The sequence below is a fragment of the Saccoglossus kowalevskii genome, chromosome 9 (genome assembly GCF_978046115.1).
Source record: "Saccoglossus kowalevskii chromosome 9, keSacKowa6.1, whole genome shotgun sequence".
NCBI classification, from domain to species: Eukaryota; Metazoa; Hemichordata; class Enteropneusta; family Harrimaniidae; genus Saccoglossus; species Saccoglossus kowalevskii.
Genome location: NC_140649.1, coordinates 24,164,336 through 24,186,782, shown reverse-complemented (window position 1 = coordinate 24,186,782; position 22,447 = coordinate 24,164,336). Strand labels below are relative to the sequence as shown.

General features: G+C 36.3%; 1 protein-coding gene across 2 annotated transcripts; it reads right to left on the bottom strand.

Annotated features, from left to right (window-relative positions):
• Positions 1-1,903: 1,903 nt before the first annotated feature.
• On the bottom strand, positions 1,904-18,746 carry LOC100373562 (arylsulfatase B-like). 2 transcript variants are annotated; one of them, XM_085503787.1, is made up of 17 exons: positions 18,690-18,746; positions 12,156-12,294; positions 11,928-12,029; positions 11,332-11,443; positions 10,905-10,956; positions 10,123-10,226; positions 9,736-9,860; positions 9,362-9,426; positions 8,950-9,051; positions 8,555-8,618; positions 8,069-8,166; positions 5,670-5,812; positions 5,465-5,523; positions 5,012-5,129; positions 4,534-4,604; positions 3,566-3,685; positions 1,904-2,202 (listed from the first exon to the last, which is right to left on the bottom strand). In XM_085503787.1, exons 1-17 carry the CDS (start codon positions 18,720-18,722, stop codon positions 2,027-2,029), a joined length of 1,683 nt encoding a protein of 560 aa, XP_085359913.1. In that variant the 5' UTR covers positions 18,723-18,746; the 3' UTR covers positions 1,904-2,026. The 2 variants fall into 2 exon arrangements, with proteins under 2 accessions (XP_085359913.1, XP_085359914.1); XM_085503788.1 differs by lacking the exon at positions 18,690-18,746 and adding an exon at positions 15,099-15,239.
• Between the last annotated feature and the right edge of the window lie 3,701 nt (positions 18,747-22,447).

The following is a 22,447-nucleotide window of genomic DNA, read 5'->3' as shown; positions in this document are numbered from 1 at the left end:
ATAAACCCATTTCTGCTCCTGTAAACGAAAAATGATGCAGGCCACTATAATTGAAGGTACGGGGGTATACACATAGAACTATGGAAGTGTTCCGATTGCGGAAATGTGGGATACCACGTAATCACTTGGCGATGGAAATAATTCAAATCACATACAAAAATATATGATAAGTCGAAATTCAATAGAATCATGTTTATAGCTGTTAAAAGCCAAATTGGCTGCATCGTTCTTTCATTGATAAAAGGGGATATAATCTGGTAATTCTCCCGCAGCTGTTGCACATACTGATGTGGTTCTGTCGGCAGCTCTCTTTTCTCACAAAACAGTATTTATCATTTTGGGGGGAGGGGCATTGTTAGAAGTTCGTCGGAGCCCATTTATTCTATAAGAACTAAATGAAAGGTCAAATTAAGTTCAGCTGTGGGTAGGTACCTCTAGGGAAAAATAAGCATTTAGTAAACATTACACATATTGTAAAACTTATCCTTTTGATGCGTATCTTGTAGTAACACTGATTGACAACATTTTACTAATGCTCACATCTCGTTATACTGGTCCATTTTGTTGCTATTTTTTTTCTTCAAGTTCAAGTCACCCAAATGAACGTCATGACATTCAACCACACTGGAAGCTTACCAAAATACCAATTATATTTTTTTAATTAAAGTGTTATTAAAGTCCTCCTTTTTATAGTTCCGACAATGGGATTAGTTACATTGGCTCAAAGTGACTCTCATTAACATTATCTCCAACATCAACACATCGGCACGAACGGATTTGGATTTGATTAATTAACCGATTTTCTGTCAGATTATATCCAACCGAATGAGGGGGGGGGTAAGTAAATTTGTTCATTCGTGTTTTAGTACTCGACTGTTATATAATTAATTAATTAGTTAATAATTAAACGCTATGTATTGTAACAATTGAACTCACTATCTATCTAGTACAAAGTATAATATTGTTTTTAACACGATAGCGTGGAATCACATACGGAAGTTTGGTACTAGTTTGATTGGCGTGACATTATAATGACATTAAAATCCATCTGTTACATTTATGCAGGGTTCATGGCCTATTAAAAAAATACTCTTGTTTTGTTTTCTAATTTAAATAATAAAAAAAATCAATATAAGGAAAAATAGCGTAAACATTTGGAGGTCAATATACTGTTTTTCATAATAAACGTTGAGGTGACAAGGTTTTTGTGGCAACGCATAGTTGCCTCGACCATTACTTGAGCATAATAAGTAGATTATACATGGAACAGCGAATTATCGTTGTGTTTCCCAGAAACTGTTAATTTTTCTCTAAGTTATGCTAGTATATATATATTTAGTGACGTTTTTGTTTTTACTATTTTGGAATATTTTCGGATGTCAATTTCAAATAAAAATTCGCATGATCACAGTTTTAAACTTTAAAAACAAGAATCGATATAGCGCCCGCTATGAATAACCTCAAATCACACTGGTAATCAAACGGATATTACGTCACGGCGAACTTTTCTAAACTACTGCATGGGGAAGAGTAAAACACATTATTATACATAGTTAGTCACGCATTTGTCTCCCCGGCAATTACAACACAAAAGTGTGCACACGTGAAATTTACAATATGATAGATATTAGCTGGTGTCTACGTCTATTTGACAGCTACTGAAATGGAAATAAACTTGTTATCGCAATAAAACATTATATTTGTACAAATTATACAGCTACCTCATGTAATTTAAATCCCAAATACCCCCAATTGTTACATTTGCTGTAGTATTGTACATTATTGCATAATATCACATCATTTCCTCTAAGAGGGCGACATTCAATCACATCAACAACCGCATGTCGATTAATACGATAATAAGAAGCCTATGGGGGCGCTCTTCACAAATGAGAAATCACCATATAGCTGACCATGTAGTGGCATTTATTCAAGCAATACTTTACATGACATTTTAAAATAGTTTATGTTATTATTTGCATAACAAAACTACTATTTTCAAACACCGTTTGAAAAGTAAACATACTCAACACCACCCAGGTGACCATACACCACCGAAGTTGGCCGGATTACTTCTTTTTAAATCTGGTGGTGGATTGATAGATGGCATTAACCCTTTCTCGTATTCATTTAATCTTAATCTTAATTCTTCAACTTTCATTGGATAATCTTTAGCTAAATTATTTCTCTCTTCAGGGTCGTCTGTGAAAGAAAAGACAAATAAATGATTTAACTTATGTATTTCCCTTCATATAATTTAGGTTTAACTCGTCACGTTTATTTAATGCCTGATTTGCAATTATTTGCATTTCAATTATCTTTCCATACAAATGACTATTTTGAAACTGTTAATTATCCCTCAAATTACTTCTAACTCTTATACACAACTATATGCCCACCAGCGACACAAATCACCATAGGTGAGTTCAAAACATGCTGCACAAGACGAGCGGTGACATATTCAATAAAACACTATGGCAACCTAACCTGAAAAATATCCTGAATGTCTCCTTAGTTTGCCTGATTTGTTGAATCTTTTATATATTATACGCAGTTCATTTATTATACATGGCTGTTGTCGAGACTGTATCTAATTAAGTTTAATTGTATATTATGGAGAACATAAGCCGTGCCTGGAATAAGTATATAGTTATTGTTGGATGGCCTACATATTGCGTGTTGCGCGTTTTCACGGACGTCACAATTACGTCACGTGACAAGTAAGAGCCAATCACAGCTTGTCCTGCGTATGAGCATATTGTGTTATGACATTTTGTAGATCCCATAAAGGTAATTAATACCTTAGTACTGATTTGGGCGAACACCGGCGACATTCATACCATGATCAACCTAAAGACACCTCCAAACAGTCAAAATAATGTAAACTGTCATGGATTTCACTAACCGCAAGAAAAATGCGAGAATGAAATTACACCACGTGTTTACTACGAAATTTTGGCGTGTAAGGATAATTATGATTGAACTTTGTTATGCTTTGGTTCGAAACAAATTGAGTTATGAATAGCAATCCAACATAGCTAGGTATAGTGAAATGAATTTTGTTTGGTACGTTGTATTACAGTTGTTACTAGTGGGCACCCCACTTTTTTTACTTTCTCTAGTCTTCTCGCAACTGTTACTTCGGGCACATAACCAGTTAAAATCACTTCATTTTACCCAAAAAGTGCACAGCGTTGTATTACTAAGTACCAGCAAAAGATTTAGACATTTGCGCTCACCGACTGGCTATTAATTTAATCCTTGTTGGCGAAAGTGTTAACGTTTGATCATATATTGATCACAAATTCAATCAAAATACAATGCCTTTCGGATATTATTCAATGTGTGCATTTGGCATCATTTACTCTAAGGTAGAATGTTTCACAGAAGTAAAAATGTTTTCATTTTTACATATATGATAAATCATGTCACGAGGATGAAGAAAATGGAATAACAATATGGGGTCACCGTAATCGGTTCAAAGAAAAAAATAAAACATACGCACATGTAAATTATATTTGATTGTATATTTTAAATGCATTATTATTAGCATCCATCCACCTACCTTTCAAATTAAACAACATAGTGACATTAGCTGGTGGAGGAACGTCTCCCAATTCACCAAAATGTACCGGTGTACGCGTAAATTTCGTGGCATTGGTTTTGGCAGGTGGGTGCCAGCCATCTATGAAATAGAAATATACGTTACATTTACGGTGAGATTCTAAATCAAAGTTCCACAATGGTCGCGCTGTGTAACATATGACTCAAAGCGACGTATTTAGATTTTCTTTGAATAGATTGTGTATTGCTATGAAGCTTATATGTGAAAAAAATAAGGTCTCGGAAAAAAAGTTTTTGAAAATAAATGTGATAATAGTTTTCGCGGATTACAGAAAACAAGTAAAAAACGATCCGTTCAATTAGAAAATAGAGAATTATTGAAACTCGTGAAATAATAAAAACAAAAGGTCGGAAACTACGGGAAGAGTACGGACTGTCCACAGATCTACCTGCATTTGTCGAAATGTATTGACCAAATGAAGTCGCTAGGTCACGGAGATTCTGATGAAATACAGAATTAATCATTCTCGCGTTAGAGAATGTATGTTTTATCGTAAATGAACATGACTTATGACACCGCGAACCTGTCCTAATTCTGTACAATTACGTACGTGAGTTGCTACGTATTGGAGCGAAGGAGTTTTAATAGCTGACACTTTCAAATTAAACAGTGAATAGGTTATGTTTTATTTGTTCATAAACACGTATATTAACTCTGCAATCACGTTGTATCTCAAAAGCTTAATTCGTCCCCCACACATACACAACGACTCTATGCAGCTTAAAATAAAAAAAAGGGGCTTCACTTTCCGAAAAAAAACACAATACACCAATGACCAAAATCAACCTTCATTTTGTAGAAGGAAGTCGACAATTCTGAAAACATTTAGTAACATTTCCCCCGTACATGAGTTAGGAAAACACATCAGTGAGCTGTGACAATGTGCCTTTTGCAAGACACAAACTCACCTGTGTACTCCAATGATCGCCGCGGGTAGAATATTTCCGGGTTTCCAACTATTAGTTTGTAATCCCCAATTCTACAAAAACAAAATGAATAATGCTTGATTGTACAAAATGTAAATTTCAAAATAAAATTCCATAACATTTCTCTATAATCTGTATGACAAAAGTTCGGTTAAAATACACAGGTTGTCTGAGACTCATACAAATGAGTCAGAATGGTAGGTAAATCCATCAGTGTTCAAATTAACGTTGTGTTCACAGGCAAAATTTGAATTTCTTGCAGTATTTAAACCCGCGCTTCAAGTAATTGGTCTGCTTACTAGATATCATCCCCTTGATAGACCTTCTGGTCTGCATACTAGATAGCATCCTCCGGATAGAACTCCTTGTCCATATACCAGATAGCATCCCCTGGAGAGACCTCCTGGTCTGTATACCAGATAGCATCCCCTGGATAGAACTCCCACCCCTGTGTACATACCTTATAGCAGCTCCTGGTCCAGGCATCACGTCGTCAATGTTGTAAACCATTTCTTTTCTTGGCGACGATTTTCCCTTTGACAGGGTGTCCCAAACATCAAGTCCATCTAAATCATCCTCTGTTGATAAAATAAGGTACGATGATATCTTCAAGTACGCCAAACAGAACAAATCGATAGGGCGAACTTGAACATAACTTTGAGACAAACATCAAGATCTCATTAAGGAACAAATCACCACAAGACTTGTTTCCTGCCCAAATAGTGTTTCATTCTCTCTGCCACCAAGTCTCTTGTTTCTTGTAATCGTGATATTTGAGTGCGATGGCGGAAGAAAATGAAACATCATTTGAGAAGAAATACAAGTCTCGTGGCATTCTCACTCTTAAAGAGACTACGGCGGCCATTTGCATTCAAGGTATATTAGCTTGATATTAATGTCAATGCATTCTTACCGGGTGTTCCACCTGCTAGCTTCAAAAAGGTTGTGTGAAAGTCAGTGATGTGGATGAGTCTGAAAACATTTTTATATTTTAAAAATCATTATTATTATATCTTTCAACTTATACAGTTTCAAATGTTTATGCACATCTTCTAGAACGAAAAGTGTCAAATATCTTGAAGAACAGAACATTGTCATACTACACTAGGTTTACGCACTCATTACTGACTGTCCCAATGTTCTTTAATAAGGAACTTGACCCTGAAACAAATCCAGGAACTCTCGTTCCGCCTTCAAATAGGGTACCTCCTCCGCCTCTGAAGGGCCAGTTACTCGCTGCTAGATACGGAAAACCACCGTTCTGAAACAAAGCATAAATATACGATTCTAAATGCTAAAGTTATCTTCATTGTTCTATCTCCCATTGTAGCATCTTTTCCATGCGTTTTAGGTTTAGGGTCTAGTTCCTTGGAACTATGAAGGGTTTTAATTCCCTGTGACTATGAATGAATTGTTAAATAGGTGTTTTGCATACCCGAAGATCGCCGAAGGAAATGATTATTTCCGAGCTTAACCGATTCTTAAATGTTGTTATGCTTCAGGAATGTGTCGATAAAGTTGTCAAAACAATCACAAAAAACAAATTATGAATGCTTTATAACCATGCATAAGACACACTTCGAAACAATGTGGGCTTACTGAGGGCAAATACATCATTGGTCATACCATGGACGTATATCATATGCATCATGATTTGTGACATCTTGAATTTTCAAGCACTCGACTATCACCTTGAAGTATTTTATTAAAACCATGTGTATGTGACAATGCTCTCACAGTTTAGAATCATCTATCAACAGCCAATCAGACTGCTTCTTTCATCAATGAGCTTGGCCAAGCTATCAAAATCCTCGGGCGGAGTTTCATCACAAGACGTTCCACGTTGCTATACCGCGCAGCACTGTACCATGTATTTCCATGGGCTCTGTGCCAGCTGTTTTGGAACGCCGGTCGAAGAGCTGGGGAAAATGGCTAAATTCGAGAAATAATCCTGAACAACAAAATTTATATATGTTGCACATGCAGGAGTGATCTTGTTACAATACGTGGCAGGTTTCCCATCAAAATTAAAGCAGATATTGCCACAACAAAACACTGGCACAGATTGAAATCTCTACCAGAAAATCACATCCTTCAAGATGCATTAAAAGAATCAGAAAAAAATAACACAAACTGGATTGAATATGTAAAAAATATTCTTGATGAATGTGAACTTGGAAATTATGACGAAACCTACAATGGTAAAAATAGAAAACAACCCACAAAGGAATTACAATCACAGCTGACAGATACATTATATAAACAGACATGGAAAAATCAAATTAGAAATACCAAAGGCACAACTGGACAAGGTAACAAATTAAGAACATATAGTATTTAAAAAAAAATATTGAAATGGAAAATTACTTAAAAATAATTACTAATTTTACTCAAAGGCAATGTCTGTATAAATTTCGTTTGAGCGATCACAATTTAGGAATTGAATTAGGCAGAAGAACAACCCCAAAAACACAACTGGAGAAGAGAATATGTACAAGGTGTAATGACAATGCGATAGACGATGAAAAACACCTTATTTTGAAATGCATACACTTCAATAAAGAGAGAGAGGTATTATTCCGAGAGTGCAATGAAGACATTAAAAATACAAATAATAACACACATCTTCTCTAAAATCAACAGTGAAAATAACAGTATACCTCTATCAATTTTTTTCAAAAAGCACAATATTTAAGCCAAAATAATTAATCACTTCACCCATGGGAGGGGGCTGGTAAGACTAAATTACTAGTACTTTATTTAGATCAGTTTAGTTTAGCATTGTATTGTATTGTATTGTATTGTATTTAGAATTGTTCTAGTCTTATTTACCATACTGAACCCGCTGATGGTTCGGTAGTGTAATAAAGTTATTATTATTGTTCATGGGAGTCCCAACAACCATCACAAAGTACCGTTTCCTGAGAGTTTTTGGCCTTTGTTTTCACCGTGATGGTCCAGGCGGTGAAAATGCCCGGATGTCGTTGAGCACAGTGGAAGCTGTGTTGGCTTTGATGTCTAGGCAATACAGTGACGATATCGAGACATCGTGCAACTCATATATATTCAGACCAAAGCTATTCAAGCTACTTAGTTCTGAGTCTGATTTGTTCGTTGTTAGTCGCACTGGAAGTGGTAAATCATTATGTTATTATGCTTTACCGGCCTTGCGACCATCGGTCGTGGTAACAGTATTGTCACCACTGTTGAGTATTATGGAGGAGCAGGTGTAATACCACGGAGTTCATGATGTCACTGCAATATATATAGACAGATATGAAGCCAAAGATGAAGACATCAGAAATGCAAAGCTCCAAACTAACTATTGGTTGGTTAACTTTCTATCGCGAAACTACTGACATTCACGGTTATGAATGGAGTTACCGCACATGGTTGGGCGGGGTTGTGGAGGAAGAATTGTCCGAACTGATCAACACCGTGTAGGCGGACGATGGATTTGAGATAACGAAGAGCATCACCCGAATAGTAAACATCATCTTTACTATGAATTACTTACGTCACTGAAGAAAACAAACAACGTGTCTTCCCACATTTCTTTCTCTTTTAGTTTGCGTGTCAAGTTCCCAACTATATCGTCCATGGCAGATACCATTGCTGGGGAAGAAAGGAAAACAGAAAATATAGTGGGTTGTAACACTGTGGTGGTGTATAGAAGAGCTATCAAACCAGATACATCAGATATGAACTTTATGTATCGAATAACGCTCCCACGTCATGCATGTGTTTACGGTTGTCGTTAATGATTATTAAGTTAATGATTGGTTGCCAACATATTCCGCAAAGAAATGTCAGGTATTTATTGGTCAAAATAAATTCGACAGACGAATATATGCCATTTTTGGCAAAAACACAATTTTTCGAGCTAAAAGGCGCCCTCCGCTTTGATCTTTTTGACTGCGGAGCACTCACACCAAAAATCTAGGTGAGTAACCCCTCTCCCCCGGAACAAGTGAATGTCTGGGAAGTCACTGTTTCATTTTACCTGACAATCCTCTTCTGTCTGGGTTTTCGATGTGGGCATACATGTCCAGGTACTTTTGTGGCGCCTGCAGATTTATAATTTATGAATTATGGTTGGATCGGCGGTACGAGGAAAGGGCGAGATGTGGGTAAGAGTGACGAGCACAGGGAAAGGAGAATGTAAAAATGGAACGAAGCACTGGGGGAATGAAGAGATGGATGCAAGATGAAGGAAGGTGGTAGAATTTCCATTGAGTGAAATGTTATGTAAATTTTGCATCAAATTATTTCAATCACAATGATAATCTTCCCTTCAAATTGATAATTGGTAGCAGATTTTGATAAACAGTTTTGAATGTTTTTGGGAAACTTTATATATCTCAAGAACTAGTTTACACCGGATAAACAGATACATACCTCACTTGGCCACTTTGGAAGATCTAAAGAGAAATACAGGAACATAGGTTGATCTCCATAGTGTTCGTCAATTAACTTCTCTGCCCTCTTCAAAAACATTTCCTGTATCATGTGTGAACAGATCATGTTTGTATTACCCGCCGTGATCATGGTCACGTTCACAAATTACCACGTGTCAAAGCTTACATTTATGAGAACAATGTGCGAGAATTCTGCACAGCGATGTATTGAGGTTTTCACAGTCTGAAAGCTGTACTCTACTTCAAACCATGGAAGGTACCTTCCAATATCAAACAGAGCTTTGTATGTCACGTGTGGCTAGCTGATGTAGTCAAATTAAATTAGTGATACCTAACCGGGATGTAAAAGCAGCTGTTAATTAATTAATTAATTAATAAATTAATGTACTTACTGATATGAACTCGTCTGTTTTTGGTACCACACCAGTGTTATCGCGAAAATCGTAACCAGTAATGCCTAATAATTTGAATTTAAAATAACTAATGCCGGAGACATGATTGGTTTAATAATAAGGTGAGTCTTTCTAAATTATAAATGAATCATTTTTTGAAGAGGGATGGATAGAAATTTGTTATTAGCACCCCAATATTATATTTTATTATGTAAGTATTCACTAACAGAATGTCTTCTTCCACCGCGAATCAACAGAACAAACAATTAAAAATTATTGTCACTTTGAATAATAATTCATAATTGATAATAATAATTGTTATTATTACAAAAAACAAAACTTATCTTGAAAAACAAAAAAAGTTTAATACGTACTTCGGTCTTGGATTGCCGTGTGTTGTTTGGTGAAATGCGTCAGTAACAAGCTATAGTAACCATAGAAACTATCAAAACCTCGGTACGTTGGTGTATACTCCCATTTACACATTCCAAGATGCCATCTATGGGTGCAGAATAGCAATGACGTCATATTACAAGTAGAAAGTATTTACTTATCTCGTTATTCTTATAATCGTAAGCATTTTGCCGAACAAATAGTTAGGAAGTGAAAGACAATTATTTCACTCATCTACGTCTTCATGACGTCATAAGCGCTTTGTCGCTGACAGTAGATAGATTATACACTCTTTTATTAAATCTAAATGGGAATATTATTTGATTTATTTTTTATACATGAAGGGCACAAATAAACATCTAACTTACTTTCCTACCAGATGAGTTCTGTAACCCAGTTTCCTAAGTTTTGCCGGTAGTAGTTCGACATTGAGCGGAAGGCCGTACGGTTGAACCGACCAAAGAATCTGGTGCTGTAAACGTAGACATAGACAAACAACTTTCAATATATTCAATTTCGGCTGTGGCTGTTCGATACACAAGAAACACCAATCTAAGACCAAAGAATGGACGCCCTCCATTATGGAGTTACCGCCACAATTATTCATAATGCGGCGGGGGTGTAACGAACGTCTAAAATTTGATTTTGTTCGATGATCGGGAAGCCTAAGGGCATTCCAGGAGTCCATTTTCATAAATAAACAATGTCTAGATTAAAGTGGGAGAGTCGTCGCCTGTGCATGCGTCAGATGGCCATAGCGTGTCATTGTTTACAAACAAGCGTCTACCCATGACCCTTTGCGGTTTTAGCGTTTGTTGTTATCGTCGCTTGGGACTCAATTCCCGCGCGTGCGCAGGTGACGATCCTCCCGCTTAAAATACGAGTGTTTATCAACATCTGGCGACGACTAGTGAATTCTAGCATCTAGAGGAAATCAAAGTCAACCATGTTTGTAATAATCATCGGATATATTGTCTCAGACGTTCTTTAAGTCAGTGTGTGTTATGTTTAGACACTACTTTATTTTGGCGCATTTAAAGCGGGAGGGTCGCCACCTGCGCACGCGCGGGAATTGAGTATCAGCAATTTAAACAACGTTTCTGAAACTGTATTGTCTAGCTTTGAAGAACCATCTCGCAGAACTACGTACCTGCATACCGTTGCGAAACGGGTAATACCCAGTCATAAATGCTGCCCGACTCCTGAAAGATACAACACAACGCAATAATGAAATGAGAAACAAGTATATTAAAATACGTTACACAACAAACAAAACAAAATAAACCCAAGCACGGCACCGCATCACAGTGCACCGCGAGGCAACACAACACAAAACTAAACGGTTTCGGGTCGTTGATATATGGCAAATATATCGACATCTTCATTACTATTTTTGTCTCATCGATTAATTGCATTCGATTATATTTATAAATATGTTATAAACATATATATTTTATAAATATATGTAACAAATATTACAATTCAAAAAATTTGATCAAACTAATCTTTAAACCAAGATCGCAGTTTTATTCACAAAATGTGACCAGGGTCCCCAATGCGGCATTGGTAATACATACGGTGTACATAGTGGCTGCGAATAAGACTGGTTCAGAAGGATTCCCTCACTGACAAGTTTCTTCAAATTCGGCGTTTTCATGTCCGGATTATTCCAGCCCACGTCACTCCAACCTAAATGAAAGAAAGAAAGCAACATGATAACTTAAATGATAAGGTTCCCCTTCACATACCAAATTATTAATAGACAAGTGGTTTGGGATATGGCATAAATTCGCCGACCATATCGGAATCGAATGATTGAGAGGATGTAATAATCACTGAATAATAGACGTAAGGAAGTTGAATGGAGCGTTAATATATATTCCTATTTCAACGTACATTGTACCACAGTCCCTCTATGGATAGAGGGACTGTGATTTTACCTATATACTTTTTTTCTTGGTATCAAATAAACGCTATACAAAAATATCTAAAAACACGCTGTAAAAACAAGGAAATTAAAAATACAAGTGAAAAACTAGTTTCAGATCACAGGATACAAAACATTAGACTGGCAGGGAGAATGTGAACGTGTCAGTCGGAATCAAATCAAATCTAGATTTCCATCGTTGATTGATGTGATGAATAATTACTTTCCATGACCATAACTTCTTACCCAAATCATCAGTGAGTACAAATATGAGATGTGGCTTCTTTGGTTGCCGCGATTCTTTCGCATCCTTCGCTAAAACTGCTTGTGGTCCGATCTTGCCATTTACTGCGAATAAAACAGAATAAATGAACCCACCATGACAACGTCTTTGCATACGGCACGTTCCATTTATCTTACTACCTCATTAAACATTGGAAGGTTGACTATATGATCATTGTGTAATCTACGCACCTTGTATATAAATCACTGCTGACGCAATGCCAATCAACGCCCCCAGTACAAAGTATGGCGTCCTCGACGCTGTCTGCTTAGAAGAACCTGACGTGTGTTGGTCGCCACCGCCATCACCACCGCCGCCGCCAACATCAGCCTGTAATAAGAACGAACAGTAAATTTTCAGTTATCCCTCTTGTGGTAGAAAAATAAACGCTTGGTTGGAGTGAGGGGGGGTCCATTGTTTGAAAGTATACATTCTCTACTCTATAGATTATACCACAGTTAAAATGTCAATACTGTGTTCATAAATTGTCCTATTTATTTTAAATCACTATGAGTTCCTGAGTCAAATCTAAAGTTTGGACAATTCCGTGCTGTGAAGTGATTCTTCATAGTCATTTTCCATTTTGAAATTGCAGAAGTGCATTTAAAAAAATGTTCTATCATCACACAAAATAAAATCATAGGGTTGTCATCTTCGATTTTGATAAAGCGTGCAACATTCTTCAATATGTTACTACTATTTTGGAATTTTAAAACAAAAATTGAACCTAAAAAGTCAGAATTTGTCAAAAAATACAAAATATATAACTATTTCAAATAAACATTTTTTTTTCTGGCTATACGGATTCTTATCACAGCAAGATGCTTTTGTGATTTTGCGTCTTAATTAATAAAATCTGGGCGTAAAAATGATCAAAATTCACAAAATCTGTTGAAATGTTTTCATGGAGTTCAAGTTTTTTGTGCGATCCCAGAACGTGACACTTATCAATGCGATATGACGTGACATTTATTAGACCAACTACGTGAAGTATTTAAACTTGCTCACAATTTACTCAATTTTCGTATTTTGTATAAAAATATAATAATCCACACGTAGAACTGTACTGAAATTTGTTATCATTGAAGACAATGATCAATTTGGTCTATAAATGATTGTAATCGTCATATTTCAGAAATGTGTCCTTATTTTAGTATTTGAAAAGATGTATTAGGACCGTGATACTATCGTATAAAGTAATATATATGTTATGTTTTAAAATAACTGGCCCCGCCACTCTCTCATTGGGGCTCAAAAAACAAATCACTAATACTTGTTTCTGGCCGATCGACCTACACTATATTAACAATAAAAAGGGAAAAATAACATGCAAATATTTTTTTAGCTGCCGAAAATCATACTACAAATTCAAAATTATCTTGACCAATGTAGTTACGAGTGCCGAGTAGATGATCGGCTATACAACCACTGTGTTACCAGGTTTCCTTACTTCAGTTTATGTATACATACGAGTACGTGAAGCGACCTCAAACGACAGGACGGTGAATTCTGTCTGCTTGAGGGATTGAATTGTAAATGTTCGAAAGTCTTCAAAATTGCGTGTAAATAAATGTAATCAGTCGACATTATACCACACCCAACAAATATTAGTGATTTTTGGGGTCTATTATTTTGAGCAGGGATCGTACTCGGTCATAGCCGTTCCGCTCCGCGGACGTTCATATAGTGACTTCAGCTACCAACCACACGACTTGTTCGTCATACACCTGTGGGTACGTGCTATGCCTATGCTGCAGACACTAATTGTGCGGTGAGCACACTGCCTAGAGACATATTTTAACTTTCTTTGCGCACTGACGGCGTCGGCTCTCTTTCCGTCTATCTTTTATATATTATCTTTATATTATCAAATATGAGAACGTTTTACAAAATCGTAAACAAATTTAGCTAAATTTGGGGGTTTGGGGATTAACTTGCAAATAGGAGTTTATATTACCGTGTGATAATGTGAAGCAGTAGATGCATGAAAAACAACTTATTTGATAGAGACACGCAAATAAAAACAGCAATAGCAAAATTATCATGAAAACAAATCAGTAATTAAAGGGACCATAATTTGCACAGTGTTTCGCATCTGCCTACTTAGATATCCATTCTGCCCTGTGTAACAATCATGTCGCTTTTACGATTACATTGCATAGTAGAAATTTGCAATACATCCCCGTTTACGCCGAAATGTGAGTGCTTTCCACCGTAAACGGTGCTGTGGTTTTCCATAACACAACCCCATCAAATCACTAGTGAGAAAACATGCTGTATATGCTGAATCATATTTGGACGTCACTTGGTGTGTACTTACAGTATTTTGCCTCATGTTGAATTTTACATTTTAATTTATGTATACATTGTATTAGTAATTTCAATATGTGACTAACAATTTTATCACATATCACAAGACGATCAGGTGATTGCAGTATGACTTTTGCGAAGGCAGTATCTAAATGAATAAATGTGAAACATTTGTGTGACTCGTAACTCGGAGGATACTATAATAGCATCTTGTATATCGCGGTAGTTATCGTGCAGACTGAGCGCGCTTTCGAATTATGTGTAAACAAAGTATTTTACACGCGTTGTGCAAGTCGTGTGGGTCGCACGTCGAACAATAAGGTTTTAAAACAGATAATGTGGCTGCATTTAATAATGTAATATTTGAGAACTTCAAATACCTTTTTATTATAGACACATAGTTACATAGTTGGTATGCTGGAAGCCGTGGAAACTGAATGACTGGTCCCCAAGCTACATACTAGTAGTTGATAACAATTTATACTGATTTCCGATAATTTCTTTTACTTTCAAAACGTTATCTTACGTAGTTTCCTGACCGCTGTCTGACCACTTTTGCACGGCAACCGGGTGAATATATTAGCTACTATGCAGGACTCCAAACGTTTACGCAACTGGATACTTTATGGGGTACAAAGTCACTATCAATTGGAATTTCTCAATTCGCCCCCCTCCAAGGAAATGCATGCAATGGTCGTTAAAGTTAAAAAAAAATTAGCTTGGCGTATATTATTGGAAATTACTTCTCGTATGATAGTAAGTAGTAAGTCAACAGTACAGAATGTGCAAGGATGTGTGACAGTGAAACATGCTCTCATACTTACTGTCATGGCAATCACAAGATTTGATCATACACGTGAGTATTTATCTCAGTCACAAACCCTGCTCTATGTTGAACACTGCATTACGGTGTTTATGTACACAGCGTCAAATGTAGAAACACCATCACCAACGAACGTTACGCGTGTATATATAAAGCATCATTCTTTGTGCTGGTGTAGAAAACTATTTTTAGACTCGGCCAGACAGCCATATCATGATTTCTTTGCAAATTATATTGTCTAACTCTTGACTCAGTTAAGCAGTGTAGGTACTATGCACTATCACATATTTAGACCGAATGGATAAAAAAATAAACAAACAAACAAACAAATAAATAAATAAATAAATAAATAAATAAATAAATAAATAAATAAATAAATAAATAAATAAATAAATAAATAAATAAATACAGTTTTTTCTTCCACTAAAAAAAACAAAAACACAAAAATAGAAGAAGACTGGTGGTGGCATTGTTTGTTTCGTCAAAACAAATTAAGACATCTATTGACGTTGGTGATACTTTATTGCACAAAATTAATCATTCTATACTACTACAATCTTTGGTTCAATTTACGTTGGTGCAAGATTTTATCACGTGAGTATTTACGTGATTTTACACGTGAGTATTTATCTCAGCCACAAACCCCCCTCTATTTTGAACACTGCATTACGGTGTATATGTACATAGTGTCCACAGCAGAAGCATCGTCACCAACGAAAGTTAGCGTATAAACGCATTCTACATTGTGCTGGTTTAGAAAGCTATTTTAAAAGACGACCAGACAGTCATATCATGATTACTTCCGCAAATTATACTGTGTGACTCAAATAGTGTGGGTACTATGCATTATTATTTGATGTGGGTCACTGAGTTGAAATAGAGATATTTTCAGCAATCAGAGAAAAATAATTACATGGTAGTCACTAACTTCAATTCATTGACAATGGTATATGACCTATGACACGACAGATACAGTATTTTTATAAATGCACTTTTTATTTTATTGCAAAAAAAGATTAGGTTTTAATTAAGTAAAAAAAATCATAATAATTACTCCGATTTTGATTGCTTCATATTTATAGGAGTTAACATAAATTGTTCAGTGTTTTCAACTGCGTAATTCCTATTGTTATAAATTTAATATTTATTTAAAATTTAAGTGTTAATAATATTCGAATTGTAATTAAACTTCTTTAATTCACTAAACTAAAAGGATACCTCTCAGTTTGGCAATCAAAAGACTGCTTGCTCCTAGCAAAGGTATTCATATCAGTACAGGCCATAAGCACATAATTGGTACAGGCGGTACCTGTGGTACAGGCGGTGGTTCCCAGGGAACCTTCAGTCATGGACGTGGTGGTCACACGAGTAGTCAAAGGCAAGAGCAAAAACCGTCGCTAAGCGACAATTCACTATAGAAGCTATTTTGAGGTTTCGATAGACAAACTTTAGTGGACGTGGAAGTCTCTTAATGCACAAATGATCCGTATCATTACTAGACATATCCACAAGACCAGCCAACACTATTAATAACGAATCCTTCATCAATGTGTCTGCCAGCATATCCGCTAAAGGCAAGTGTTAGGAACTATTTGTGAAAGAGGTGATAGTGGGAGCAACCTACCCGCTTTTGAATCTTATATTTAGACTACAAACATATATTACGGAAATTTTATAAATACATTTTTATTAATTGTATTCAGTAGTAGTAATTTCACAATGCTTAACTCTTGAGATACATCCCTGGTAATCACGTGATCGTGTTGACGTTTGCAGCCATTGGCTTATCGCCGGTTTTATTCAGCCACGCCTAGGAGTTTTGTTTGGGAGTTTTATAAGTTGTTGTAAGCGAAGGTGACCGCGAGGCGTTACCTCAGACGACCATTTGGATGAATAAAGTTAGACTATCTGTAATGAACTGATAATCTGAAGTATTTATTTTGGTTGAACCTAGTATCTCTACAGAGTAACAGTTACCTGCTGAGTGAGTCGTAGTTTCCCAAACACTACGCTATTCACAACTTATTTGAAAAACCAGTAGCATGTCCAATCATTCAGTTGATAAATGAAAATCAAATTTTTAGACAACTAGCTATAAAACGCATTAGCTGGAGGCAGCACACGTCCACAAAACAATCACAGTCATGCACTTCCTGTATTTTTGTTTTGGCAAAATCATTTCCAACCTTTACACAGAAGCTAGCATTCTGTCAAGTTTGGTTCACTTTTACATGTACAACGCAATACCATGGTTTAAATAAGCTTTTAATTATTCACAAAACGCCCGCATTTCCTGTGTTTGTCTATTTTGGCTTGCTCCATCACCTAGTCTAGTGGCAGTATATTATGTCTATGCAAATCAAGGTTAATTTTACCCCAAGTTAGCTCTTTAATTGCGATGCTGTCAGATATCACAGAACATATTTCTATTTTCAGTTGCTGATTGCCTTGATGGTATCACGTATGTAAAATGACGTCATTGGCTCGTCATGATTTTGACAGACTGACGAAGCTCTGTGTTTGATTCGTAGACGATGTGTTGGGTTTAGGTTTAAACCAATACAATGCAAAATAGATTGTGTATACATATTGTAACACACCCGATGAAATACGAGTGTGAAGCTTTACATAGTATGATATGCACTCAATTACGGAGTAAGCCTGCGCTCTCATAAACGAACATAGACATAAACTGTGACTTCAAAACCGACTGTTTCAGGCTATAGAATGGTTAGATAGTACACAAAACAGTTTTTATAATTTCCCAAAGACTGCTGACCCTAGTGTTTTCAATCAAGAATCGAACTGTTTTTTTTCCAAATCTTTAAAAGCCAGTTTTCAATGTTTGAACAGCCTACTACTTGTAGTTTTTGTTATATTCAAAAGACAAACTGTCATTCTCTGACTGAAACGTACATGTTGCTTAAATATCGTTACATATAAATTACGGGGAGAATCCCTCTACAGCATGGTATCATCAGCCATAGGCCCAAATAGGGTGTTGTAAATTTAACCAAGGGACAATATCTACCAATATGTCACTACCATATGTGTACACGCTATGTACACTCACACAGTGTACACAAGCTAATCTTTGTATCTGAAATGCGGGTATCACGTAGCTCGAGGTCAAACATAAGCCAAATATTGCGTGATCTATTTTAATATTTGGAAGACCAACTGACGCATGTGTTGTTTACAAACTATCATGCATATGCTGTTTTTTTTACCACAATTTACAAGTTATAATGTGGAAAAACATAACCTATGGCAGATCATGTTTATCAGCTACTCGACTGTTCGATTAAAGGCAGCCACTGTGGTAACGTGATTTGATGAAATCACAAACAAACACAAAAGTTGTGTAAATTCTTATGAACTGATATTTATAACACGAGCGAAATCAACCTAAAATTAAGTTAAATTCTCTCTTACTTCTAAATGTTCTAACAAAATATCGTATATATCTAGTTTTCCGAAGATAAAAACACGCACTTTACCTTCAGTTGTACAACCCTATTATAATTGAAACATCGTAATTATTGGATGTCAGCAATGATACATGGTATCAAATTGTATTGGAAAAACTTACCTCTCGTGTCGTTTGTCTGCGCCTCGCTTCCATGTGTTCACCCCAATATAGCGTTGTTCCCACAGCTAATGTACGATAAATCCATAGGCATTGAAATAGTGTGGCTGTTGATATCAGGTTCACCTTGTATGATTACAGATTAACCAGACAAGAACATGTATCTCGTAAATTGTTTGTATCAAGAACACGTCAAAGGTGAGATATTTGGAAGTGATTGCCCAAATCATCAGCCTGCATCGTGGCTACCTGCCGTTGTATTATTCCATTGTCATTGACCTGTCCTGATGTAATTCCACAAGATCGATAACATTTGACCTTTCTTTTTATTAGGAATCATTGTAATTCCCGAATCGTGGAATGACGTGGGATATACATATATTCGTCATACATTTGTAGGAAATTCATCCCACAGAATGTTGTCACAGAAGGCGAGTGAGCGGGTGGAATGAACGAGTGGAAATTGAACGGATGAATACGCTAGATCACTGTGGCCCAGACTTACAATTGGTCCGCTACTTGAAAATCGGTCGGCTACTTGAAAATCACGTCAGTAACTTTGCCCAGACAATTCGTCCAGTCCTTACGAGTCGTAGCAGTGTGCGTGTCTACGACTATGAGTGCACAGTTTTCATTCTAAGTGGAGTCAGATTTTTTCACATTGAAAAGGTACCACATGTTTGAGGTGGGAGTGGTGGACGAGTAACGAGCGTAGTCACCGATTCCATCCAACTAGTTGTAATACCTTTAACCAATGAGAAGGCAGAGTTCAGATACAAGACGCATTATTTAACATTAAACAATATTTTGTAATACTAATAATGTAATTTAGATAATAATAACGATGACAGAATCTCGACTGCCAAACCGGGTATATACATAGATCAGATTGATACTTGAGTACTAGATAGATCTAAATTATACTATATTGTATAGTAGAAAAAACGGGTGAAGGTACTGACGTTCTGACTACCTGAAAACATGTATCCCTCCCGGTGTTGAAAATAATGCATAAACTTACAATTGCTTAACAATATGATATCTATACCATTTTAATTGTATTTAACTCCAGAAACAACAATAGCGTTAATTAAAATAGCAGTGGTAAATACTAGTATGCATGTTATCGCAAAACATGTGTAAATTATCACGCATATAGATATTTCATCTCAACGTTACGTTCAGTGTTTATGTCAAGACATTGCTCTGAATTTAAATTGCATATGTAACAAGCGTTTGTTAAAGCGGGGGAGTCGTCGCCTGCGCATGCCATAGCGTGTCATTGTTTACTAACAAGCGTCTACCCATGAGCCTTTGCGTGTTTAGCATGTGTTATTATTTATCGTCGCTTGGGACTCAATTCCCGCGCGTGCGCAGGCGACGACCCTTCCGCTTTAAAGATACATATGAGCTTTACACAATAACATTATGTAGTTTTAAAGATGCATCATAACAAATAACGGACATAAGGTGAATATAGTCGGCTGTTTCCCGTTTGTTTCTTTAAAAATTGTTGTTACCCTGATATTAATGTAGCTGATCGATTTTCAAGTAAGCGGCTTATTTTCATGTAGCGGACAATTTTCACGTAGCCTAGTGATTTTCAAGTGTCCGACCGATTTTCAAGTAGCCAACTAACTTTTTCAAGCATCGGAGCAATTTTCAAGTAACGGTCAGATTTTCATGTCACGTTAGCGGACCAATTGTATATATGGGCCACCGTAATTAATATATACATAATACTTATCTAAAACACGTAGTAATATCTAAAAAAAGAGTGAAACTAAAAATGCTAGTGAAGGACTAGCTTTCATGCCGCAAGTTATGAAACGATAAACTTTCAGAGAATATTACCTAAACTACATCTTCCGAATCGCATGGTTTCGCTAAAGCCGGCCCATGAACCCGTGCGTGATTCTGTTAGGAAAAGCTGTATTTCACTGCAGTTAAATTGAGTCATTTGATTGGGCGTGCGAAGAAGCTGGCGCCACCAAACTGCGTTGCAGTATCATAAATGTGAAGTCTGGGTCATCACGGATTAAAACAATGGCGGCATGTAGGCTTTGCGCTGATTCACCGCGAGTCATGTATAGAAACTTTATATTCGTTGACACGTTGAAAATTGCTTGTGGGCATGTGAATGAAGACGACGAAATGTCTAAATATTTGAGCAAACCGTGTTTTAGTGAACTGACAATCGAAACTGACAACATATCGACTTGCTCGATCAGGTTTTTGTTGCAACAACCACATCATTTTCCTTGAATAGAGAACAAAGCGCTTTCTTTTGATTGTCAGATAGCTTGTTCACAGAGCAGAAAGCTAGCAATATGTTTCTTTCTATATTAAGGGTTAATGTTGAGGCTTCGGCCGAATAAATGGTCCTTGGCTGGCTAAGATCCCCAAACTAATGGCACGCTTTCATCACAAATATAATGTCACCGAAATACACAGCATTTTAAATGAGTATATCAACTATACGAATATAATTGATACATTCCGACACAAACATTCTACGCAAGTCAGAGCTACTTAAAAGTTATTAATTATTCTTGTTTTTATTTGGAGATTACATGATCCATCCAAGTATTGTATTACCGTGGTAGTGTTGGTAGGGTTATACCCATGCTTGCTTACCTGTTTCTATATACGGTTGTATGTATATGGAATGTGCATATGCATTGCCATTTAGAACACGACACTATCAGTAAGTTACTTGCAAAAAATCCTCATACCGAAATAATGACCAAAATTGACCAAATCTTAATTGATAGGATTAAGACAATTATAACAAAAAATGGACCTCCAAGCTGCTTTTTTAGTTTGTATGTTTCAAGCAACAACGAATATATTCACAGGTTCAACACAGGTTCAACAGATGATGGCCCCTTGCAGCTAAGATTGTATATATCCTTCTCGGTAGTCTTATCGAGATACGAACTAAGAACAATTAATAAGTACAATAAATGAAATATGGAAATGATAAAAATGTAAAATCGTATTTCATTATAGCAAAACTTCCGTGCGATAGTATTAGAATAAACACACAATACTCATTAAAAGTTGGTTATTAGCACACTATTTTAATGCATATTCTATAACATTATCACAGATTGTGTTACACAGAAATACTGACCACATATACTATGTGTTATTCTTAAATTTCATATGGAATTCACAGTAAACACAGCAATGATGTTCTTGCTTTTGTTCTGAATTAATAAACGTGTTGCTATAACCAAATTTTATTAACTACCTAACACATAATAATAAACTTATAAAAAAAGTGTTATTTAAATTTAAATATAGGTTTCATTTATTACCATGGTATACGATTCTTCAAATTCTTCTAAATTAACCCGATGGTGTAGTAAATTCGCTTCGCACCAGGGTGGTTTGGGGATAAATTTCCGGAGTTGACTGCTCGCTCTGCAGTTTAAATCCAAGTTTAGTCAGTCCTGCTTTTCAAACATGAGGTTTATGAAACTGATTTGCACATAATCGCATTCTTCGGATAAGGACAGTCCTGACAAGGACAATCTATTGTAAAAACCTGCGACCTCTGGACCTGGTTGTCATTGTTCCTAGCGTGCTAGGTAATGCCAGATTAATCTCGGGGTTGAAGGTTATGCGCAGAACTTCTGTTCTCCCGACATACATGCTTAGCGAATCCAAGCCATAAACGTATAATTTGACACAGTGGGATACATTTTATATTATTATTCATATTGCAGCAATGTCAAAGAATGCTAGAACAGTTG